At 37.0% G+C, this 24160-nt stretch overlaps 1 protein-coding gene across 1 annotated transcript; it reads right to left on the minus strand.

Annotated features, from left to right (window-relative positions):
• Positions 1-1820: 1820 nt before the first annotated feature.
• Positions 1821-2934, minus strand: LOC138177780 (olfactory receptor 51I2-like). Its single transcript, XM_069108983.1, has one exon. The coding sequence runs from the start codon at positions 2790-2792 to the stop codon at positions 1821-1823; it is 972 nt and encodes a 323-aa protein (XP_068965084.1). The 5' UTR covers positions 2793-2934.
• Between the last annotated feature and the right edge of the window lie 21226 nt (positions 2935-24160).

Below are 24160 nucleotides of genomic sequence, written 5' to 3' on the forward strand. Positions count from 1 at the left end.
GTTAATTCTTCCAAGCCATGGTCTCTGGTGGTCTGGGTTCTAGAAATGGGAATTGGAAGGGGGGGTGGCAGTGACAGGGAAGACAGCAAGAAACTATGTCCATTTTAATGGGGGGTATATCATGGAGGATATGAGAGCAACATATAGTTAGGTGTTTCCTCTGGAGTTTGATCTTCAGTGAGTGGAAAGAATGTTGGAGTTAATGCTGGGCCAGACCTTGGCCAAGCCTGAGGAGCCAGAAGAGTGTTTTCCTACCAGTAGTGTGGGGTGGAGGGAATATTGATGTGGGGATGGCAAGAGTTGAGTTCTTGCACAAAGTGAAACTTCTGCAAACAACAACATCATGGACATGTAGTGTACAAGTATACACACAGGCATACTCTCAAAAGCAAATGCATATACAGACACACCTGATGATGATGTATTGTCATATGAAGATTGATTGTTTAGCCTGCAGACATGAAGACTAACTTTGGGTGTAATAGCTTTCTTCAAGTCTTTGAAGGGCTGTCATATGGAGGAGGGCTAGAGACTTCTATGATTTAATCTGTGTGGGCAGTAAAAATATCTTCATACCAAAGTGGGAAATAAGCGCAAAATATGGACTAAAAAAGGTCTGGATTCAGATCAAAGCTCAATTATTTAATATCATATGTCCCTGAGTGAGTCAAGTTACCTCTGTGACCCTCAGTTTCTTTATGTGTAATCAACAATCAATCAACCAACAAATATTAAATAAATAACTACTATGTCCCAGGCATCATGTGAGGCAGTGGGTATATAATTTTTCCCTTCTTTTCTGGAGCATACACAGTGATGGAGAAGACAATAAATGTGCATAGTATAAGGATATATAAAAGAAAAAGATAAACACAAAGTAATTAAAGAGAAAAGGCCCAAGCCATTAGGGGAATCGGGAAGCATTTTCTGTAGAAGGTTGTGCTTGAGCCACAATTTGGAGAAAGTTAGGGATTCTCAGTGATGCGTAAGTGAGAAGGGAGAGTTTTTCAGTCACCAGTTTTAGGGCTCAGAAATGGGAGATGTAGTGCCATGTGTAAGGGACAGAGGAAAGAACAATTTGGCTGGATTATAGAGTGTAGGAAGTGGAGTAATGAATAATGATGTTGGAGAGGTATGTTAGGCCAGGTAGTTAAGGGATTTAAAACCCCAGAAGAGGAGCTTACATTGTATCCTAGAGGCAATGGGGAGTTTTTGGAGATTATTGAGTGGGGTCTATTTGGTCATATATGCACATAAGGAAAATCATTTGACAAATATATGAGGACAGAGTAGGCAAGGAGAAAGACGAATTATGGAATCTGATTAGGCAGCTGTTATAATTTTCTAGACAAGAGGTTATGGGGTATTATAGTGTTGATATTGTAGGCAGAATAGGTCAAATGTAAGAGCTGAAATGAGCGTGTCAATCTGGCTCATGCTTACCCCTTTTGTACCATGTACTGCTTTGGCACTCAGGTGAAGAATTTGATTTCCTCAGAATAATCTTTTAAGCACACAAAATAAAATATAAAAGAAACCAATTATATTGAAATTCATTTATCAAAATATTAAAAGTTGCAAGTTCATAGGATAACTGAAATCTGTCAATGAACTTCTGGGCAGATCACAGTTTAAGAAACCATGGACTAGAAAATCCTAAATTTCCTTCTATATTAAAAATTCTGTGACCTTATGAATTTAGAAGGAGGTCTATCTCAACTCAAATAGAAGAAAAAGGATATTCACAGAGAAATACATGGCTCCCCATTCTTCCTCTCCAATTCCCAGTGCATTCCAAGAAAGTAACTTCAATAGTCACTTTAACGAGATACTGCTTTCCCTTTTCTCCCATCTTCTCTTGTCTTGAACAGCCTGAATAGAACAGTTCTTATTTGTTTAGTCTTCATGCTATACACCAATGGGTTGAGAACAGGTGTGAGGAAAAGGAAGATATTGGACATGGTGACATGGGGAAGGGGGGAGTGGTACTTGCCAATTCTGTGGATCAAAGCCAAGGCAATGAGCGGCACATAGAAGATAAGAACAGTGAGGATATGTGAGACACAGGTGTTGAGGGCTTTGAGTCGTCCCTCTCGGGAAGCAATGCCTAGAACTGTCTTCAGAATAAGGGCATAAGAGAGGACAATGAACACAGAGTCAATGCCAAAGGAGCAGAGGACCAGGGCAAGGCCATAGATAATGTTGACCCTGATGGAGCCACAGGCCAGCTTCATCACATCAGGATGGAAGCAAAAGGAATGTGAGAGAATGATGCTCTTGCAGAAGGGCAGTCGCTTGAGTAGTATGGGCAGAGGTGCCATGAGGGCCACACCCCTCATAATAGCCACCAGCCCCATTCCAATGATCCGAGAATGGGTCAGGACCATAGTGTAATGCAGTGGGTTGCGTATGGCCACAAAACGATCAAAGGCCATAGCCAGAAGGATGGCAGACTCCATGGAAGAGAATGTGTGGATGAAGAACATCTGGGCCAGGCAGCTGTGAAACTCAATCTGTGGTTGATTAAAGAGGGAGACATTAAGCACTGTGGGCAGTGTGGATGCAGACATGCCCATGTCTGTTCCTGCCAGCATGGACAGGAAGATATACTGGGGCTCATGCAAGCTAGGGGTTTTCTGTACAATGTAGAGGATAATGCAGTTTCCCAGAAGAGCAATCACATACATGACACTCAGTGGGATGGAGATCCAGATGTGCATGGACTCTAGACCTGGGATGCCAGAAAGGAGAAAATGGATTGGCTGGTAGTGGGTACCATTGAACATCTGCATGACACTGAATCTAAAAGGAAAGGATAGTCAGAGAGAACTGTTAAGGAAGCAGATTATAGAAAAATGTAAGTGCATGTGAGCTCACTAATATTTTTTATTGAAATGTCACTGATCAAGAAGGTTTCAGTACCATGGCATAGGGACATAATCAAGAACAGCATCCAAAGTAAGAAACAAGGAAAATTTCTGGTCTGTTCATGTTTGTCCAGGAAAAAAAGCCATCTCCCACCGTCCTCTTAATGCAATTATCCTAAAAAGAAAATTATCCTTTTCTCAGTTCTAGGATGAAATTTAAGCAAGCTAGGAGTCATATAGTGCATGCAAATATGTGTCTATATGGGGAGTCTCAACATACAGAGGCACTAAGAAGATAATTTTTAATATGTGTTTTTAACTTACATATTTTGACATCAATACTTATGTATTCCATGGCATTAAGGTCTCATTTTGTTATGTCCAGTCACTTACATTATAGTGAAGTCTAGGAGCTTTGAGCAGATAGCAAAATAAGGGTGTCCTGGTTTTAGGTCTTGCCTAAGGTTTTGGGTGATTTAAATTACTTCTACTAGAAAGATCCTTAACTGGTCTCCTTGCTTCAAATTTTTCTCTTGTTCTAGTCATTTACACATAGATACAAACATGATATTCCTCAGATAGTGACTCTTCATTGTCTCTAATATAAAATACAAACTCTTCTGTTTGGCACTGAAAGCAATTCACTGTCTGGTTTTCACTCTGTATTTCCAGACTGTGTCTCTGTCAGGATGCCTATGTCCTAGCCAAACTGGCCTTCTTGATTTTTACTATACACATTTGATCTCTTATTTCTCAGCCTTTGCAATGACTGTGCCCTAGGCCAGGAGGCCCTTTCTTGTCATTCCCCATCTTCCTTCAAAGTATAGATCAGGTACCCCTCAGATCTTTTCTGATCTCCTCTTGCTCTCACCTTCATCTATTATCTATGGTCATTTTATTTTCCTCAGGTAGATCATACACTTCTTGAGGGCAAGCACTGTTTCATTTCTTTAAAGTACATATTTATCGAATTTAATTGAATTGAACTGAAGGGAACCTTATGTATCATCTAGTCAATTTTCATCATTTTCCTAACCCTGATCCTTCTACTGGAGGCACCTAGATAGCTCAGTACATAAAGTACCAGGCTTAGAGTCAGGAAGATCCAAATTCAAATTCAGCCTCAGACACTCACTAGCCGTGTAACCCTGGGCAAATCACTTTATTTGAGCCTTAAGACAACTATGTAAGGTTGGCGATACAATCTTCCCATTTCATATATGAGGAAATTGGGGCTTAGAGAGTTTGAGTGACTTGCCCAAGGTGTCATAATGATGTCAGAGGTGGAATTGAAACTGAGATTCTTCCGATTCCAAATACTACACACCACCAACTATACGAGAAAAGCAAGTAAGGCCTAGGTAGGTTCAGCAGTTTGTCCAAGTTATACAGGTAGCCAGGATTCAAACCTGGGCTTTTTAAAATCCAAATCCAGAGTGTCTTGTTTTAGTTCCATCTTTTTCAAACACCCAGAACCAAGAGCAGGGAATGACCACATCAGTGTTTTCTCACACACTTGGTGAGTATACAAAGATTTCAACATCCAGTCTCCCACATTGAGCTCAAAGGGCTTACCAACAGGTAATAAATTTTCATTGCATATAGCCTCAGCCAGCCCCCCGCCCCTCTCCCCAGCAGTGATGGTCAATAATCCTTTTGCTCTTATGAGCGTTGTCGTTTACTTTATGTAGTGCTTGTTCCTTCTCATTTTAAGAACCCAGGTTCATTATTAATAATAATAGCTTAATTTATATGGCTTTTTACATTTTGGAAAGTGCTTTTCAGTGTATTTCACTTGATCCACAGAAACAACTCTGTAAGGTAGGTACTATTATTATCCTTGTTTTATGAATAATAAATTGAGGCTATAATATTTTATGTAATATATAATAATACAACAAAGTATAATATAATAAATTATAATAATTTATATTATTATAAATAACAAACTTCTACTTATCATAAACACCTGAGGTTGTGAGGGGTTGAGAGTGACTTTCCCAGAGTCACAGAGCTAATAAGTGCCTGAGACTGGATTTGGTCTTCCTGATGCCAATTCCAGCCTTCTAACCATTGTGCCACATAATCAGGAAAGAGATTTCTCAAAAATCTCCTAATCACTATATCTGGTGCTCCCCTTTTTTTCAATCTCCATACTCCTTGAATCTTGTCTAGCATTTGAGACTGTTTACCACCCTCTCCTCTCTAGGTTTCAGAGATACCAAAGTCTCCTGATTTTCTGTCTCTTCCTTCTTCGTCTCCTAGTTCCTTCTCCTCTTCCTGACCACTGGATGTGGGTGTCCCCCTAACATCTGTCTTAGTCTTACATTTTACTGTTCCACCATCCCTTACTTGGTAATTTCCTTAAGTTACACAATTTCATGTACTGTCTTTCTTCCCATGACTCCAGATCTATAAACTCCTATCTCTGACTTCTGATCTCAGGATTCCCATCTCAAAATACTCAACAGAAGGGTGGCTAGGTGGCGTCATGAATAGAGCACCAGCCCTAGAGTCAGGAGGACCTGAGTTCAAATTCGGACTCAGACATTTAACACTTACTAGCTGTGTGACCTTAGGCAAGTCACTTAACTCTTTGTCTGCCCTCTTAACTGCCCTGCCCTCCCCCTCAAAAAAAAAATACTCAACAGATAGTTTTATCACCATGGCCCACTAGCAGGTAAAACTTAACATGTCCACAACCTATTTCATTATCTTTTCCTCATACTATACCTGTTTATCTTGCATAATAATGACAAAACAATTACTTTGAAAAACAGAAATTACTATTCACCTAATTCAGACCTGTAGAAGAAGCTTTGAATCTTTGTACCATTCATCTTTAACAACAAAACAATTAAACCCTTTAACATGTCTCGTACCTGTCCTCTTTGTTATATTGCCATTTCTGCCAACATGGTTTATTCTTCATTGTCACCTGCCTGAGTTAATGTTGTAGTTTCCTGACAGATCTTTGTGTTTCCCTCTTTTTCATGTTACCATTCTATTCTTTATACTGCAATCACACCAGGTTTTCTACGCAAATCTGTGTACAAATGTATGTTAGTGCCACGCAGATTCTTTGGTGGTTCCCTTCTTGTTTAGACCTGTGATTTCATCAGGTCTAGGGGCTCTAGCCTTGAAAACTCCTTTCAACAATGCTGGTTGGCAATTGTAGCATTACTTCAAGTGTTGCCTCTAGCAATGAGAAGTAAATTATGCTGTTTATGTTCACAAAGCCATTATGAGTCTATTTCAGGACTTGAGCACATGTCCATCTGATCCTGAAGCTAGTCTTCTATTATGCCAAGTTGTGTCTCACCATAAATTGGATATTTGAGTTGACCACATGGAAAAAAAAATCATAGAGAAAACATCCAGGTTTTAATTGCTGAGCCTTAGAGCCATGACAAGTAAATACTGAATTCAGAAAAAAAAAGTTCTAACCATTTACATGGAATTAAAATCCTCTGCAATCAGATACAATGCTATGCCCTAGCCTTAGCTCATTCATCTTTCTTCTGTGTTTTCTCAACTTTATGAAACTTGAACTTGATGTCCATTGAGCATGCTCTGTGAATTTCCATCTCCCTACCTTTGATGTGTCTTCCTCTATGTCCACAGTGCTCATCTGAAATCTCACCTCATCACTAATACATTCATCCCATTGTATTGTGAGTTACAATTATCTGTGCATATGTCAAATCTCCCTGTTATACCATAACCTCCTTGAGATCAAGGACCACATCTTTTGTAGACGTGCCACTTCTTCCTTCTCCATCACCTCGAACACTTCTCTAACACTAATGCCTTCTAAAATATATATAGTTCTCTTTTTCATTCCAGATGATATTTTTCTCAGTTGAATCTCCTATCAGCGCTCTGAACTAGTCTTAGGCAAGTAATATGTACCTAATAACATATTATCAATTAATAAAAATGAATTATAACTCATTAATTGTAATTAATATTAATCTCAGATGATTGCCTCAAATCTCACAGCAAGTTAGGGGCAGAACTAATAATAAAATTCAGATCCTCTGATTCCATGTCCAGTGCTCTTCTACATTTTTAGTTGATTAAAAAATCATTTACAAATTCATAGACTTAGAACCAGAAGGGAACTTTGAGGCCATCAAGTTCAACTGTAGAAGATCTGTTGCACTGAGAATTTAAGTGACTTATGCTAGGTCGTAAGTGGCGATTTTGGATTTCAAAACTATGTTCTATGATTTCAAATTTAGCATTCTTTTACTGTGTTGTGCTGCCTACTAGATTTATAGTTAGATGAATATCAGAGATATTAGCAATCCATTAGGTGCTATAGTAAATAAAGCAATGAACTTGAAGTCAGGAAGAACTGAGTTCAAATTCAGCCTGACACTTATAAGTCATTTAATCATTTTCGGCCTCAGTTCACTGATCTACAACATGGAGAAATAATAGCACCTACCTTTCAGGGTCATTGCTGTGAATATCAAATGAAATATTACATGTAAAGCCCTTAGCAAATCTTAAAAACACTTTATGTGCTAGCTATTATTTTTATGAATTTACTCATTCTCATCAAAAAAGGGAAAAGAAAAATGAAAACAGAATAAGAGGGCTATAGAAACAGAAGATATGGACAGCTCAGTTATGCAGGCACACATCTTTTACAGAAGAACATAAAGGAGTCCTAAGTAGAGAGGAAAGAATAAATCAGTTCTTTGGAATGTGTTTATTTAGCGTCTGTTATCTGATGATTACTTTGAAAAGCCTTCTCTGAGATATAAAGAAGTAAAGATGCTTACATTTTAGTTAGGACCTGAGGGGTATACATGTGAAAGAGGTACATACATAATTGCATTTGAATATTGATTTTCATAGTTAAGAGGAGAGGGAAAGAAGCAAAGACAAGTTTAGATTTAGAAGGCTTTCTTCATGGAGGTAGTAGCACTGGAGTTGGGCCTTGAAGGATCTGGAGTAGAGGGAAGGGGGGAGGGGAGAAGAGCAGGAGGAGGAGAGTACCAGAAGGATAAAGTAATGTAAAAACAATTTTATTTTCATGTGATATGACCTGAGTTTGAATCCTGGCTCACCTGCTTATAATCCCAGAAACCTCTCCTTGATTGAGCTCTTATCTATCTGTAAACCTCACTTATTTATCTCTAAAATAAAAGAGTTTGACTAGACAAACCCTAAGGTTCCTTACAGGTCTAGATCCTGTGTTCCACTTTGTCTTTATATGTTACCAAAAATCTAAATGATTTCCTTTCCAATCACTTTCCAACTTCTCTGCCATTTCCGAAAGCTTCAGTTTCCATTCCCCTCACTCACCAAGGTTGTGCAATACACAGAGTTCTACTCACAACAACCTACCACTGAACTTTAAGGAGACGGCAAGGTCCAGTGTCAAGATCCCTTACAACTTGGAGGATTTATCTCTCTTAGATATTCCCCTGTGCTTTCTCTCTCCCCACTGTCCCAGGAAGGCACTGAGGACTGCTAGAATTCTCAGAGGATGAGAGGGAAGGAAGAAGAATAGAAATGGTTGGGTAGGCTGATGTTGAGAACATATTTGCACATAGCTTATTACATCTTGTTTTCCTAACAAATTAATAGTCAGAATTTGTGACTGTTATTATTTAATGTGAAGGGTCTGGAAAATATACCTATATTCCCTGAATACTTCATATGCCATTCTTTTTTTTTTTCAAATGCTTTATTAACTTCTGATTTACATCATTCATTTCCGCCAGATTTTGAGTTAAAAATTTTCTCCCGGTTTTTCCCCCACCCACCGCCCCAAACTAGCAGTCCCACAGGATATCCCCTCCTCCAATCTGCTCTCTCCCATATTTTCTCCCATACCCCTTTCAACTTTTCCAGTAGGGCATGGTGGATCTCTATGCCCAAGTGCCTGGATATCTTATTTCCCAATTACATGAAAAATAGTATTAATAATAATAATAATCATATATATGTATTTAAACATTTGATTTTAAAACTGAATTCCATATTCATTCACTTCTTCCCTTGTCACCCACCCTTGCTGGGAAGATAAACAGTTCGGTATAGGTTGTAAATGTGTAGCTAATACAGAACAATAACATAGTAGATATATTGTAAAAGACTGACTATATTTCCTTCCCTGCTACCCCACTTCCCACTTGTTCTATTCTCTACTTTGATCCTGTCCCTTTTCAAAAGTGGATGCTTCAAAATTCCCTCCCCTCCCCTCCCCAGCCTGTCCTCCCTTGAATCATGCCCCCTCTCAATCCCTTCCCCCCACTCTCCTATAGGGTGAGATACCCTATTTAGTGTGTATTTCATTCCCTCCCTGAGCCAAATTCAATGAGGATAAGGTTGACACATTCCCTATTGCCTTCCTATTCTTCCTCTCCATTGTAAGCATTTCCCTTTACCTCTATATATGAGATAGTTTACCCGATTCTGTCTCTCCCCATCTCCTCTCATTGTATTCCTCTCTCACCTCTTAATTTGACCTTTTAAGTATCATCCCTTACTATTAAATTGGTCCTATGCCCTCTATCTATGTATACCTGTGAACATATATATGCACATTCACATATGTTTTCATATGCCAATATACCCTCATATATATATACACATACATATACATGCATATATATATGTGTATATATATATATATATATATATATTCCCTTCAACTATTTTCATACTGAGAAAAGTTTCATCAGTTACAATTACTGTTTTTCAATGTAGGAATGTTAATAGTTCAAATTTGATAAGTTCCTTATGATTTCTTTTCCCTCTTTACCTTCTCATGCTTCTCTTGAATCTTATATCTGAATGTCAAATTTTCTATTCAACTTTGGTTTTTTCAGCAAGAATGCTTGAAAGTCCTCTATTCCACTGAATGACCATATTTTCTGCTGAAACATGATACTCAGTTTTAATTCCAGCTCCTTTGACCTCTGAAATATCACATTCCAAGTCTTTGTTCCCTCTGTGTAGAACCTGCCACATCCTAGGTTATCCTGATTGTGTTTCCACAATATTCAAATTGTTTCTTCCTGGCTGCTTGTAGTATTCTCTCCTTAATCTGGGAATTCTGGAACCCAGCTATAATATTCCTAGGAGTTTTCCTTTTGGAATCTTTTTCAGGAGTTCATCAGTGGATTCTTTGAACCTCTATTTTTCCCTCTGGTTCTAAAATATCAGGGCAGTTTTCTTTGAGAACTTCCTGGAGTATTATTTCTAGGTTCTTACTTTCATCATGCCTTTCAGGTAGTACAATAATTTTTAAATGATCTGTCGTGGATCTATTTTCCAGGTCAGTGGTTTTTCCCATGAGATATTTCACTTTGCCTTCTATTCTTTCATTTTTTTGGATCTGTTTAACACCATCTTGATTTCTCATAAAGTCATTAGATTCCATTTGCTCCAATCTAATTCTGAAGCCATGATTCTCCTCATTGAGCTTTTGAGATTCTTTTTCCATCTGGCAAATTCGGCTTTTTAAGGCATTCTTTTTCTCATTGCATTTTTGAGCCTCTTTTGCCATTTGAGTTACTCTACTTTTTAAGGTGTGATTTTCCTCAGTCAGGCTGTTGACTCTCATTTCATAATTTTCATGCATCATTCTCATTTCTCTTCCCAATTTTTCTTCCACTTCTCTTATCTGCTTCTTAAGGTCCTCTATGACCTGTAACCAGCTCGTATTTTCCTTTGAAGCTTTTGGTACAGGAGTTCTGACTTCACTGTTTTCCTCCTGTTCCATGCTTTGCTCCTTTTTGTCCCCAAAAGAGGAGTCTAATGTTGGAATCTTCTCTCTGCTTTGTTTCCTTTGCCTGGTTATCTCGCCCCTCAGTCACTTGACCCCTGTGCTTTTTGCTACAGTAGGACTCTGCCACCAGACAGGGGAGCTTCTGTCCCAAACGTTGTGGTTTTTTCAGCTTCCAGAAGTATTAGATGGGTGCTCTCTCTGAGGCCTCCACATGTGTTGAAAAGCTGAACATATACCCTAGGACCTCCACCCTAGACTGCAATCCAGATCCACGCAGGTAAAGCGGGAGTGATTACCCCTCACTCTGGTTGCTTCACTCCCCTACACTCTGCAGACCAGGAACTGAAGCTGCCACGTGGCGCTGGCTGGCTGTGCCTGGCCGTCTCAGCAGCTTCTTGCCCTGTGGGCAAAAGCCGAAGCACTCCCACTTACTGGGTCCCAAATCTAGACTGCACTGGCCTCTCACTTTGTCCTTTGCATCTCTTTGTTGATAATTCTGGAAATGGCCACAGCTGCTACTGATCTGGAGTCCCTCTGGCCTTGGCTGGTCAGACCCGCCCTGCAGCTAAAACCTCTGGCTCACGTGGGCCTGGGCTTGGCTCCCTGAGTGCTTCGGTGGCTGATCCCTGCTGGCCTGCCAGGCTGTCATCAGCAGGAGATTAGCTTCTTTGTGTCATTTTGTGGGTTCTGCAGCTCCAAAGTTTGTTCAGAGTCCCCTTTTTACATCGATTGGGGAAGGTGGAATCTGGAGCCACTCAGAGGTCCTGCTTCTACTCCACCACCTTGACTCTGTCCATTGGTCTTTGTATTTTCTAATCTTCATATGCCATTTTTACAATTATTTTCCATTATTTTTATTAGCAGCAGTTTGTTTAGACATTTCATCTACTTTGTTTCCAATTTTCTGCTACCTAAATAAGTGCCTTTATGAATATTTTTGCTCTTCAGTATTGAATTCTGTGCCTAGCAATAAGCAACTCAGGGTCAAGTTGTATAGGCATTTTATTTACACTTATGATTTCAGATTGTTAACCAAAAAGATTGGATTAAGTGAAAAATCTCCCAATATTACATTAGTGAGCATATCTTTCATCCCTCCATTTATTATTGTTGCAAATTGAAATGGGTGTAGTGAAATCTTAATGGTTTCAATTTTCATGTTGCTTATTATTTATGACTGAAGAGATCTTTTAGATGCCTGTTACAATTTTCAACTTTTTTTTTTCAGAATGGTTTGTTAATATGTGTTAGAGAATGAATTTTATTTTTCATTTGACCAGAATGATATCACAATAGTGAGTTGTTAGGAAAACTAGGGCAGGTGAAGAAGAAAAGGTCCCCGAAGAAGGTCCTGGGAAGAAGATTGAAGTAATGAAATTAGGCCTGGAATAGAAGTCAAAATGCTTAAGTATTGGGTTAAAATCATGATGTTGCCATTTGCTGGTTGGTTGACCTCAGAGACATTATGATGCAGTGAAAATAATGCTTGATTTGAAATCAGAGAAACTTAGTACAAATCCCCACTCTGTTATTTTTTTAAATCCCTCCAAACTGGGGATTTATCCTTTCCTTGAAGTATGGATATGAATTAGATATGCATAAGTGATAGAGGAGGGCACTCCAGGAAGTAATGCAAAAGACTGGGAATGTTGGATCATGAAACACAAACAAATATTGACATAAGGTTCATAAAAGACTTTCATCCCAATAACCCTATATTGTAAGCAATACGAGTAGATGAAGACTATATTGTTGTAACAAATACAACTAGATGAAGACACTTGAATATTTAGGACATGTATCTAGGATGACATGAGTAAATGTCAGTGTCAAAACATACCCAGATCTCCTGAATCAATGTATAGTACATTTCTCATTACAAAATGCTACTTTTTTAAACATATGATTGAAGAATCTGATGTATAGATGGAAGGAACTCTATTCACAGACAGTTTATCAGAAATGTGGAGAAAAAAAAAGATGTCAAATGAAGAAACCTAGTATAGAAGAATCACAGTATAATAGTATTGCAAATTTTGGAGGAACGTAAAAGAACCTTTTTTCTAACCCTAAAAAATAGTCAGTAAATAGGTATCCAATATTTCCTTAAATCCTGTCACTGTTGAGAACATATTTGCACGTAGTTTATTACTTCTTGTTTTCCTAACAAATTGATTTAAGTCAGTGTTTAGAGCTATTGGGATCCCATTATTTTCCAAAGTATACCATCTTACTCTAGAAGAGCTCCACCTGCTGAGAATTTTTTTTACCATTAAATCTTGGTGAATTGAATGCATCAAAATTCTATCTTCCTATTTTCCTGCTTAATTTAGGTAACAATTTCAGTAAATTACAAAGCTTATTTGATGACCCTAAAGGTTTTTCTTTTCCCCAAAAGTAAGCATAACTTCACCTTTTAATACTAATATTCTGAGTGATATTTTTTCAATAATTGGGCATAATGGAGCACTTTAGTCTCAGAAATATACAACACAAAATATAATGAAGAGGCACATGTAGGTGGGAATATGCTATAACACATAACAAGTAAGGACCTGAAAATGAACTATAATAAATGATGATATTAAAGTATGTATGATCAAAACACATGGGTTACTTATGTCGGAAGAAGAAAGGATAATGTTTACTGAATTGAAATCTTTAGTATGTCAAAAGAGAAAGGAGACAATACCTCTAGCTTCTTGGGTAGACCCTTTGAGGCAAAATTTATGGGAGGTACATAGAAAAGGGTCCACAGGATGACCAGGTTGCAATCTCCATCAGTGGAGAGAATCTCCACAAGGAGGCATTAATTTGAATATCATTTTATTCGTTTAATTACGAACACTCAATATTAACAATTTATTTTGATATTTCTAATCCAAAAATATCCTTCTTAACTGAGAACATGGAAGGAAAGTGAGAATTGCAAGAAGAAAGCAATTGTTTTCAGAAATCATTGTCACATTCAATGCTTTGAGCTATCTTTGATACTTGTCTTTTTTTTCCCTCTGTTTATTATTTTTTGTTTAAATCATTCATTTCCACAAGATTTTGAATTACAAATTTTCTCCCCATATTTCCACTACTCACCACCCCAAAACAGCAATCCCACTGAAAATCACCTCCCCAATCTGCTGTCTCCCATATCTTCCTACATACCCCCTCCAACTTTCCAGTAGGGCACAGTGGATCTCTATGCCCCAGTGCCTGTAAATCCTATTTTCCAGTTACATGAAAAATACTACTACTAATAATAATAATTTTTACATTTTTAATCATTTGATTTTAAAACTTTGAAATCCAGATTCTTTCCCTTCCTCCCTCATCACCCACCCTTACTGGGAAAATAAGCAATTCAATATAGGATATACATGTGTAGCTGGGCAATACATTTCCATAGTGGATATATTTGGAAAGATTGACTATATTTCCCCCCATCTTATCCCACCCCTCCACTAGTTTTGTTCTCTACTTTTATCTTGTCCCTTTTAAAAAGTGGGTGCTTCCAACTTCCCTCTCCCCAAGCCTGCCTTCCTTCCATCATCCCCTCTCATCCCCTTCCCCCCTACTCTCCTGTAGGGTGAGATACCCTATTTAGTGTGAATGTCATTCCCTCCCTAAGTCAAACTCAATGATAATAAGGTTGACTTATTCCCTTTTGCCTTCCTGTTCTTCCCGTCCATTGTAACAGTTTTTCCTTGCCTCTTCTATATGAGATAATTTACCCCATTCTTTCTCTCCCCATGTCCTCACATATTCCTCTCTCACCTCCTAATTTCACCTTTTAAGTATCATACCTTCCTATTAAATTTGTCCTGTGCCCTCTACCTACATATAACTTTGCAAATATTTATACATATATTCCCATATCTATTCATACACCCATATATACTCCTATATATGTGTATATATATATTAGTGGATGTGTGTGTGTGTATATTTCCTTCAACAATTCTCATACTGAGAAAAATGTGAGAAGTTACAATTATCATTTGTCCATGTAGGAATGTAAGTAGATCAACTTTGATAAGATCCTTATGATTTCTTTTCCCTGTTTACCTTCTCAAGCTTCTTTTGCTGCTTGCATCTGAATGTCAAATTTTCTATTCAACTCTGCTTTTTTCATCAAGAATGCTTGAAAGTCCTCTTTTCCACTGAATGACCATATTTTTCCCTGAAACATGATACTCAGTTTTACTGGGTAGGTGATTCTTGGTTTTAATCGCAGCTCCTTTGACCTCCAGAATATCATATCCCAGGCCCTTCTATCCCTCAGGGTAGAAGCTGCCAGATCCTGTGTTATCCTGTTTATGTTTCCACAATATTCAAATGGTTTCTTCCTGGCTGCTTGTAATATTCCCTTCTTGATCTGGGAACTCCAGAACCTGACTATAATATTCCTAGGACTTTTCTTTTTGGGATATTTTTCAGGATGTGATCAGTGGATTCTTTCGACCTGTATTTTGCCCTCTGCTTCTAAAACATCAGGGCAAATATCCTTGAGAATTTCTTGAAGGATGATTTGTAGGTTCTTTTTTTGCTCATGGCATTCAGGTAGTTCAATAATTTTTATATTATCTCTCCTGGATCTATTTTCCAGGTCAGTGGTTTTCCCATGAGATATTTCACATTGCCTTCTATTTTTTCATTTGTTTGGTTCTGTTTAATAGTATCTTGATTTCTCATGAATTCACTAGCTTGCTATTTCTCCCATCTAATTCTGTAGGAATGATTCACTTCAGTGACCTTTTGAGATTCTTTTTCCATCTGGCAAATTTGGATTTTTAAGGTATTCTTCTCCTCATTGCCTTTTTGAGCCTCTTTTGACATTTGAGTTAGTCTATTTTTCTAAGGTGTTATTTTGTTCAGTCAGGTTGTTAACTCTCATTTCATAATTTTCTTGCATTATTCTCGTTTCTCTTCCCAATTTTTCCTTCCACTTTTATTATTTGGTTTTCAAAATCCTCCTTAAGTGATTTTCCTCAGTCAGGCTGTTGACTCTCATTTCATAATTTTCTTGCATCATTCTCATTTCTCTTCCAAATTTTTTTTCCACTTCTCTTATATGCTTCTTAAGCTCCTCTGTGGTCTGTAACCAGCTCATATTTTTCTTGGAAGCTTTTGGTGCAGGAATTCTGAATTTGCTGTGTTCCTCCTGTTTCATGCTTTGATCCTTTTTGGCCCCCAAATAGGAGTCTAATGTCTATTTGTTCTGCTTGCTTTGCTTTCTTTGCTTGCTCTTGTTTCCACTCAATTACTTGACTTTTGAGCTTTTTGCCACAGAAGAACTCTGCTACTGGAAAGGGGAACTTTGTCCCAAATTGCAGGGGTTTTCTCAGCTGCCAGAGCTATTAGTTGGGTACCCTCTCTGAAGCCTCCACAAGCTCTGGCACACTGGTCACGCATCCCAGGACCTCTACCCCAAACAGTGATCCAGATCCAAGCAGGTTAAAGCAAGAGCGATTACCCCTCAGACTGGTTGCTTGGTCCCCCTACAAGCTGCAGGCCAGCAGCTCTGAAGCAGCCACATGGTGGCAGCTGCACAGCTGTGGCACCTCAGCCACTTCTCCCTCCAGGGAGTAAAGGCTGGACCACACTCCCAAACTCCCAGATCTGAAAGTCCACGTTGCATTGACCTCTCATTTTGTCCTTAGCATCTATCAGTTGATAATTCTGGATACCACCACAGCTGCTGGTGATCTGAAGTCCCTCCAGCCAGCAGTTGGTTGTGGCCACCCTGAGGCTAAAACCTGTGCTCCCACATGGCTGGGCTCAGCTCCCAGAGTGCTGCAATGGGCGCTACCTGCTGGCCTGCCAGGCTGTCTTCAGCAGGAAGTTAGCTTCTCTCTGTTACTTTGTGGGTTCTATAGTGCCAAAGTTTGTTTAGAATCATTTTTTACATGAATTGGAGGTGGAAGCCAGAGCTGCATGGAAGTCCTGTTTCTACTCAGTTATCTTGACTCTGCCCCTGATACTTGTCTGATCATTAAGATAATTAATGTAAAGTATTTGGGCATTCTCAGCCTCCTCCTATCAGTCACCATTTAGAGCTTCAGTACTCCTGACACTCTTATGCTAGTTACCATATTTTGTCAATCGCCCCCTCTGGCTTGACCTTGTTTCCATTTTATGTACATATATTCATCTGTCTTTCCCTCTATTTCCAATCTAAGTTGGTTGGTAAAGTTCCTTGTGCATCCATATTAATTTCTTTAAACAACAATGATAGTTCTTCCTATCTTCAGAACTTTACTTGAAGAATTTCATTCTTCCTTGGCTGACAACCTATCCTATCTTAAAATATTTTCAACTAGGCTCTCCCAAATTCTAAGTTGTTTGTCAGATTAGCATTGTCTTTTCTTTAAGGAAGGAAGGAATGAAGGAAAGAAGAAAGGAAGAAAGGAAGGATGAACAGTTTTTATTTAAATTGAATGAAATTCTGCCTTTCTGAAACTTTTAACCATTGCTTCTATATTTCCTCTGGGGTTAAGTAGAAAAGCAAAATTCATCTTCTATTAACTAATCTTTCAAACATTAGCAAGCAGTGATCTTATTTCCCTAGGTGTTCTTTTTTCCCAGGTCAAAGACTCCCAATAAGCATGAAGTTAAGCAGGGACAGGGAATTTACATTGCTTTGAATACCAGAGCCAAATTAGAAGATTCCTTGGCACTGTGCATATTTTCCTCAATAGAGATATAATAATGGGCTGTTGGCATCAGGGGCTAGACAATCAATATTTGTTGATATTTAGTTCTTCCTGAGGGTATGGAATATCATCCTCTCTGAGGAGTTAGACTCAGCCAGGCACAACTTTTTCTTTCTTTTCCCTTGGCCTTTTTTTTTTCTTTTTTGCCTCCCCCTACCCCCTCCAATGACTTGGATTAATTTCAGATAATTTCTAGTTTTATCCCTTTCTCAGTCTACTGAGATAATCTCCAGTGTGACTTTGCACATGGATTCAGTGCTGCCATCTCTGCTTCTCATTCCCCCTCCTTCTGCCTTCCTCTAGCATACTCTTGGGACCTCCGCTAGTGAGAAGTATGTGAAAATATTGCATCAACCAACTCAATGAATCTTTCAAATAGATATCAGAAGTGGATAGAAGGGGCACAAGTGGCTCAGCTACTCTGAAAGACTTGCAGGTAACTCTCCATATTGTACTCCATGGTTGACAGAAGTTAGGGACTATTCTGACCGTAAAACCTGAGAATAGGGAGAGCTGTTAACTCCCTGATCCCAAGCAACTTCCCTAAGGGTTGGGATGCAGATAGAGAATCATTGACTCTAAGGGCTTCAGCCACTTTCAACTCCTTTGATAATTCTATAGATTTTGTTTTTAATAACAGTGCAGTAGGATTTCCTACCATTAGTTGCTGTAGACAGGGTTTATCTTTTATATGCCAGAGAAAACAGGCAGTTGGTTACAGAGGCAACTGGATAATCAAGGACTTTCTCCAGCACCACTCAGACATCATTCTACGTGAAATTACAATAACCAAGTCTTTTGAGTTAACCAGTGGAAGCTATATAGCTTCATTTATAGGGGAGTGGGTGGTGGGGAGGGGGAAACAGGTGAAGGTTTTTCAGTCACTGACCAATTCAGATCAATCAATCAATCAACTAGATTGGTTAAATGCTCCTGATGGTTCAGGAACTATGCTGTGCATTGGAGATGTAAAGACAAATGAGAAGCAACCCTTTCTTCTAGGAGCTTACATTCCATCAGGTGAGACAGCCTGTACAAAAAACACATATACAAAAGATATACAAAATAGATACAATTGGAGAGGGGAAACACTAGAAGCTGAAGTGGGGTGGGGTGCTTCAGAAAGGCTTCCTGTAGGAGGCAACATTTGAGTTGAATTTGGAAGGAAATTAAGAATTCTCTAAGAAATCATGCTGGTGCCAATAGATGATATTTCGATGGTATATTGATATGGTGTGTAAAGTATGAAGTACTCTACATATATAAATTGTGTGATTTGATGCTTACAACAGATTTAGAAGGAAAGCAACAAATATTACTAGCCCCCTTTAACAGATGAGGACACTGAGGCTTGGAAAGCTTAAGTGACTTTCATATATACATATATGTATATCATATATTTGAACATCATATTTTTGAACACATATATTTGAACACCAAGTCTGGTTACAGCTCCTTCCACTATACTATATAATAATTCACATTTACAGTGTGTACACATCAAGTTTTTATAAAGCATCTATTGCATTCCACATTTTCAGCACCCGAAGTTGCTTTAGAAGTATTTAGTCCAAGTCTTTCATTTAACTGAAGGGTAAATTTAATTAAAAGACTGTTAGGTGGCTTACCTAAGATTATACAGTTAGCAAGTAGCAGAACTGAGGATTATTGACCACAGAAATTCCGTCTTCAAATCCATTGTTCTAGACTTCCAAAATCACCATTACAGGTTTGTAAATACAGAGAAGAAAAATTGTCCCTGTTCTTAATGAACTTAAATTCTCTTGGAGAGATACACATATATATATATGAACTGGAGGGAGAGAACCATTAAAAGAGATATCAGTAAAGGCTTCCCCTAAGAGATGGTATGATGGTATATGAGTTCATCCTTGAAGGAACTAAGGTTTCTAAGAGTTGAGGAGGGAGTGCATTATGGGAATAGAGGATGATCTATGGAAAGTCATGGTGTTGGGAAAAGGAATGCTAGGTTAGATAATAGCAAGAAAGATAGCTTGGCTGTTAGTGAGCAAGAAAAATTAATGTAGATTTAGTATGAAAAGGATTTAGACTATGATGGGCTTCACATGCCAAGCTAAGGATTCTGGGTTTTATCCTACAAGCATAAGAGAAATATTTAATATTTTGGAAGAGTCAAATGGCACATTCAACCCTATATTTTAAGCAAATTATATTGCCAGCCATTTTGTATAGAATGGATTAGAAATGGGGAGTAAATGGGAGCAGAAAAAAGAACCAGACAAGGGGATATAATTTCTAGGAAAAGAGGAGTAAGGAATTGAACCTTGATGGTAGTATATGTGAGTGGAAGGTAGGGAAAAGATATCTGAAGGAACAAGTGACACATTATTTTTTTATACACCCAAGAATTCTTTAAGCTATAGAAACAAAGAATCACAGATCTGGAAGAGATCTCAGAAACTGTCTAGCTGCTGCAAGTATTATGATTGTCTCACTCTATATCATTAATGAAGGAAGATATTATCTAGATTGTTTGGAATCTTTCCTCAACTTCCAGTCATTCCTGACCAGGGAACATCCATACCTCCACTGACAGGTATGTAATAATGAAAATAGTATGCATAGCTACATTTATGTAAGAAATCAAAGTTGTATATTTGTTATGTATTGTTTTAATCCCCCCAATAATTCTATGACTGTGGTATTTCAAGGTATTGTTTTCCCCATTTTACTGAGAACACTTAAGTTCAAAAAGGCCAAGCCCCTGTTGACTCTAAGAATGATATTCTTTTTTTTTTCAATACTTCAGAAGATTCATGATTTCATTAATGTGGCTTCTTTCTTCACTAACATAGCAATTCCTTCATATCCTAGTAAATTTCTGTTGAATGTTATTTTATATGATGTAATTCAATAAAACACAAATTGATAATCATTGGATTTTTCTTTTATTTTTCTCAATTATATATAAATTAAAAAGTATCATTTTTTTAAGTGAGTTCTATTTCACTCCTCTCACAACTTATTGAGAAGGCAGAAAGTTAGATGTCGATTATACATGTCCAGTCATGCAAAACATTTCCGTATCAGCCATGTGCAAAAAAAGAATAAAATAATCCAAGAATAGTAAAGAAAAAAATAGTATGCTTCAATCTGCATTCAGGCCCCATCAGTTCTTTATCTAGAGGTGTTAAGCATTTTTTACCATAAGTCATTCACAATATTTTGGATCATTGTATTGCTGAGAATAGCTAAGTCATTTACAGTTAGTCATCATAAAATATTGCTGTTACTGTGCACAATGTTTCCTTGACTGGGTTCATTTTGCTTTGCATCAGTTGTTTTAAGTCTTTCCAGGTTCTATTGAAAGCATCCTGTTCTCCATTTTTTTTATAGCACAATCATATTCCATCACAATCTTTTTCCACAATTTGTTCAGCCATTCCCCAATCAATGGGCATCATCTCAATTTCCAATTCTTTGCCCCCACAGAAGAACTGCTATAAATATATTTTATACATATGGTCCTTTTCCTTTTTTGTTTTCAATCTCTTTTTGGTATGAAGACCTAGTAGTGGTATTGCTGGGCTAAAGGGTATATACACAGTTTTATGGCATTTTGGGAATAGTTTCAAATTAATTTTCAGAATAGTTGGATCTAGTCACAATTCTAGCAATATTTTTCCACATCCATTTCAACATTTGTCATTTTTCTTTTCTTTCATATTATCCAATCTGATATGTGTGAGGTGGAAATTTAGAGTTGTTTCATTTTGAACTTCTCTAATGAACAGTGACTTTGTAGATTTTTGTCATATGACAATAGGTAGGTTTGATTTCTTCTGAAAACTGCTGTTATGTGTTCATATCCTTTGACCATTTGTCAATTGGGACTTATATCCTTGTACATTTGACGAATTTCTTTATGTATTTGAGAAGTAAGGCCTTTATCAGAGACATTTGCAGTAAAAATAATGTTTTCCCAGTTTCCTCTTTTTCTTCTACTCTTGGCTGCATTGTTTTGTGTGTGTGTGTGTGTGTGTGTGTGTGTGTGTGTGTGTGTGCGTGTGTGTAAAACCTTTATAATTTGATGTAATTAACATTTTCCACTTTGCATCCAGTAATACTCTGTCTCTTATTTGGTCATAAATTCTTCCTTTATCCATAAATCTTATTGGCAAAATATTCCACGTTCCCCTAATTTGCTTATGAGATCACCTTTTATGTCCAAATCATACACCCATTTTGACCTTATATTGGTATACGATGTTAGATATTGGTCGATATCTCTTTTTTGACGAATGCTTTCAAGTTTTCTCGCAATTTTTTGTCAAATAGCTCTTTCTTGTCAGAAATATTTTGGATCTTTGAATTTATCAATCATTAGATTAATATGGTCATTTACCACTATGTATGGTATACCTAATAAATACCAATGATACAGCATCCATTTTTAGCCAGTACCAGGTCATTTTTATGATTACATATGATTATGTTTTGTAATACATTTTAAGAGATGGTATTGCTGGGTACTGCTAGCCCAAAAGTGTGAAGACATTTTAAAATTGATTCCCTTGATGTTCTTGACCTTTTGTTCTTTCAGATGAATTTTTTTTTCCTATCCCTAGAAAATGATTTGGGTAGTTTGATTGGTATGGCACTGAATAAGTAAAAAATGAATTTGAGTAGAATTATCATTTTTATCATATTGACTTGGTCTACCCATGAACAATTAATATTTGTCAAATTGTTTAGAATTGACTTTATTTGTATGAATAATTTTATAATTGTATTCATTTAGTTCCTGAGGTGGTTTTGGTGGTAGTCTCCTGAATATTTTATATTGCCTGCATTTATTTTAAATGGAATTTCTCTTTCTATCTTGAACTCATGAACATTGTTGTTAACACACACACACACCACACACACTTACACACATATATACACACAAATTTATATGTATATATAAATGCTGATGATTTATGTGAGTTTATTTTATAATCTACAACTTTCCAAGGATGTTCATTATTTCAACTAGTTTTTTTTTAGCACATTCTCTAGGATGCTCTAAGCATAACATCATATCATCTGCAAAAAAGTGATACTTTTGTTCACTCATTGCTTATTAGAATTCCTTCAATTTCTTTTTTTTCTCTTGTTACTGTAGTTAATATTTCTAGTACAACATTGAATAATAAGTGGTAATTATAGGCATACTTGATATTATTGGAAAGACTTTTAATTTAATCTCCATCATAGAGAGTTTGCTGGTGATTTTGGATAGATATTACTTATGATTTTAAGGGAAGTTCCATTTATTCCTATAATCTGCAGTGTTTTAATAGGAATAAGTATTATACTTTTGTCAAAAGCATTTTCTGTGTATACTGAGATAATTATATAATTTCTGTTGGGTTTCTTATTGACATGATCAGTGAGATTGATCATTTCCCCAATATCTAACTACCTCTTTATTCCTGACATAAATTCCAGCTGGTCATAATATATGATCTTTGTGATACATCACTGTAATCATCATTCTAGTATTTTATTAAATTTTCCATCAATATTCATTAGGGAAATGGATCTATAGTTTCTTTTCTCCATTTTTGCTCCTCCAGGTTTAAGTATCATTACCATATTTGCATCGTAAAAGGAATTTGGTAGGACTTTTTTGCCTATCTTTTAAAAAATAGTTTGTATAGTATTGGAAATCAATGTTCTTTAAATATTTTGTAGCATTCACTTGTGCCATCTGGTCCTGTTTTATTTTATTTTGTTTTCTGTACTCATTTATGGTGTGTTTATTTTGTTTTCTAAGATTGGTATTAGTCTATTAATCTAGGCAATTTATATTTTTGTAAGTATTCATCTATTTCACTTTATATTATCAGGTTTCTTAGCAAATAATAGGACAAAAGAGCTCTTGCTAATGGCTTTAATTTCATCTTCATTGGTGGTAATTCCACTATTCATTTTTGATAAAGGTAATTTTATTTTCTTCCTTCTTTTGATTAATCAAATTAACCAGTGGTTTATTTTATTGATTGTTTTAATCAAGCCATCTCCTAGTTTTATTTATTAGTGTAGTGGTTTTCTTACATCCAGTATTATTAATCTCTCCTCTGATTCTCAGGATTTCAAATTTGGTGTTTAGAGATTTTTAATTTGATTTTTTTTTCTTTTTTTTTAGTTGCACCGCTTAGTCTTTGATTTACTCTTTCTATATTTTAATGCTGTAAGAATATAGTGATATAAAATTTCACCTATGTACTGCTTTGGTTGCACCCCTTAAATTTTGGTATGTTTTCTCATTATTGACATACTTTTTAATAGAATTATTTACTGTTTCTCTGATTTTTTCTTTGGCCTAGTCATACTTTCGGATTGTATTTTTGTTTCCAATTAATGTTCAATCTATGTTCCCAAGGATCTTTTAATTTTTTTTTACCTCATTATGGTCATATAAGTATGCATTTAACATTTCTCCTTTTATTCAATTGGTTATGAGGTTGTAATTCCCTAATTTTGTGGCTCAGTCATGTCAGTCAAATCCAATTAATTGTAAAACCATTTGGAATTTTCCTGGAAATGATGGTTTGCCTTTTCCTTCCCTGGCTCATCTTAAAGGTGAGGAAACTGAGGCAAACAGGGATAAGTGATTTGCCCATAATCATGCAGCTAATAAGTATCTGAGGTTTTGTTTGAACTCATGTCTTCCTAACTCCAGGCCCAAAGCTCTATCCTCTGTACCATCTAGTTGTAAATTTATACCTTAATATGTGGTCAGTTTTTTGAAGGTGCCATGTATAACTGAGAAAAAGCACACTTCTATTCCCATTTATTTT

Source organism: Petaurus breviceps, unplaced genomic scaffold (assembly GCF_028583685.1).
Source record: "Petaurus breviceps papuanus isolate PSGF00001 unplaced genomic scaffold, PetGlider_PUasm1.0 90444, whole genome shotgun sequence".
In the NCBI taxonomy this organism is placed as follows: Eukaryota; Metazoa; Chordata; class Mammalia; order Diprotodontia; family Petauridae; genus Petaurus; species Petaurus breviceps.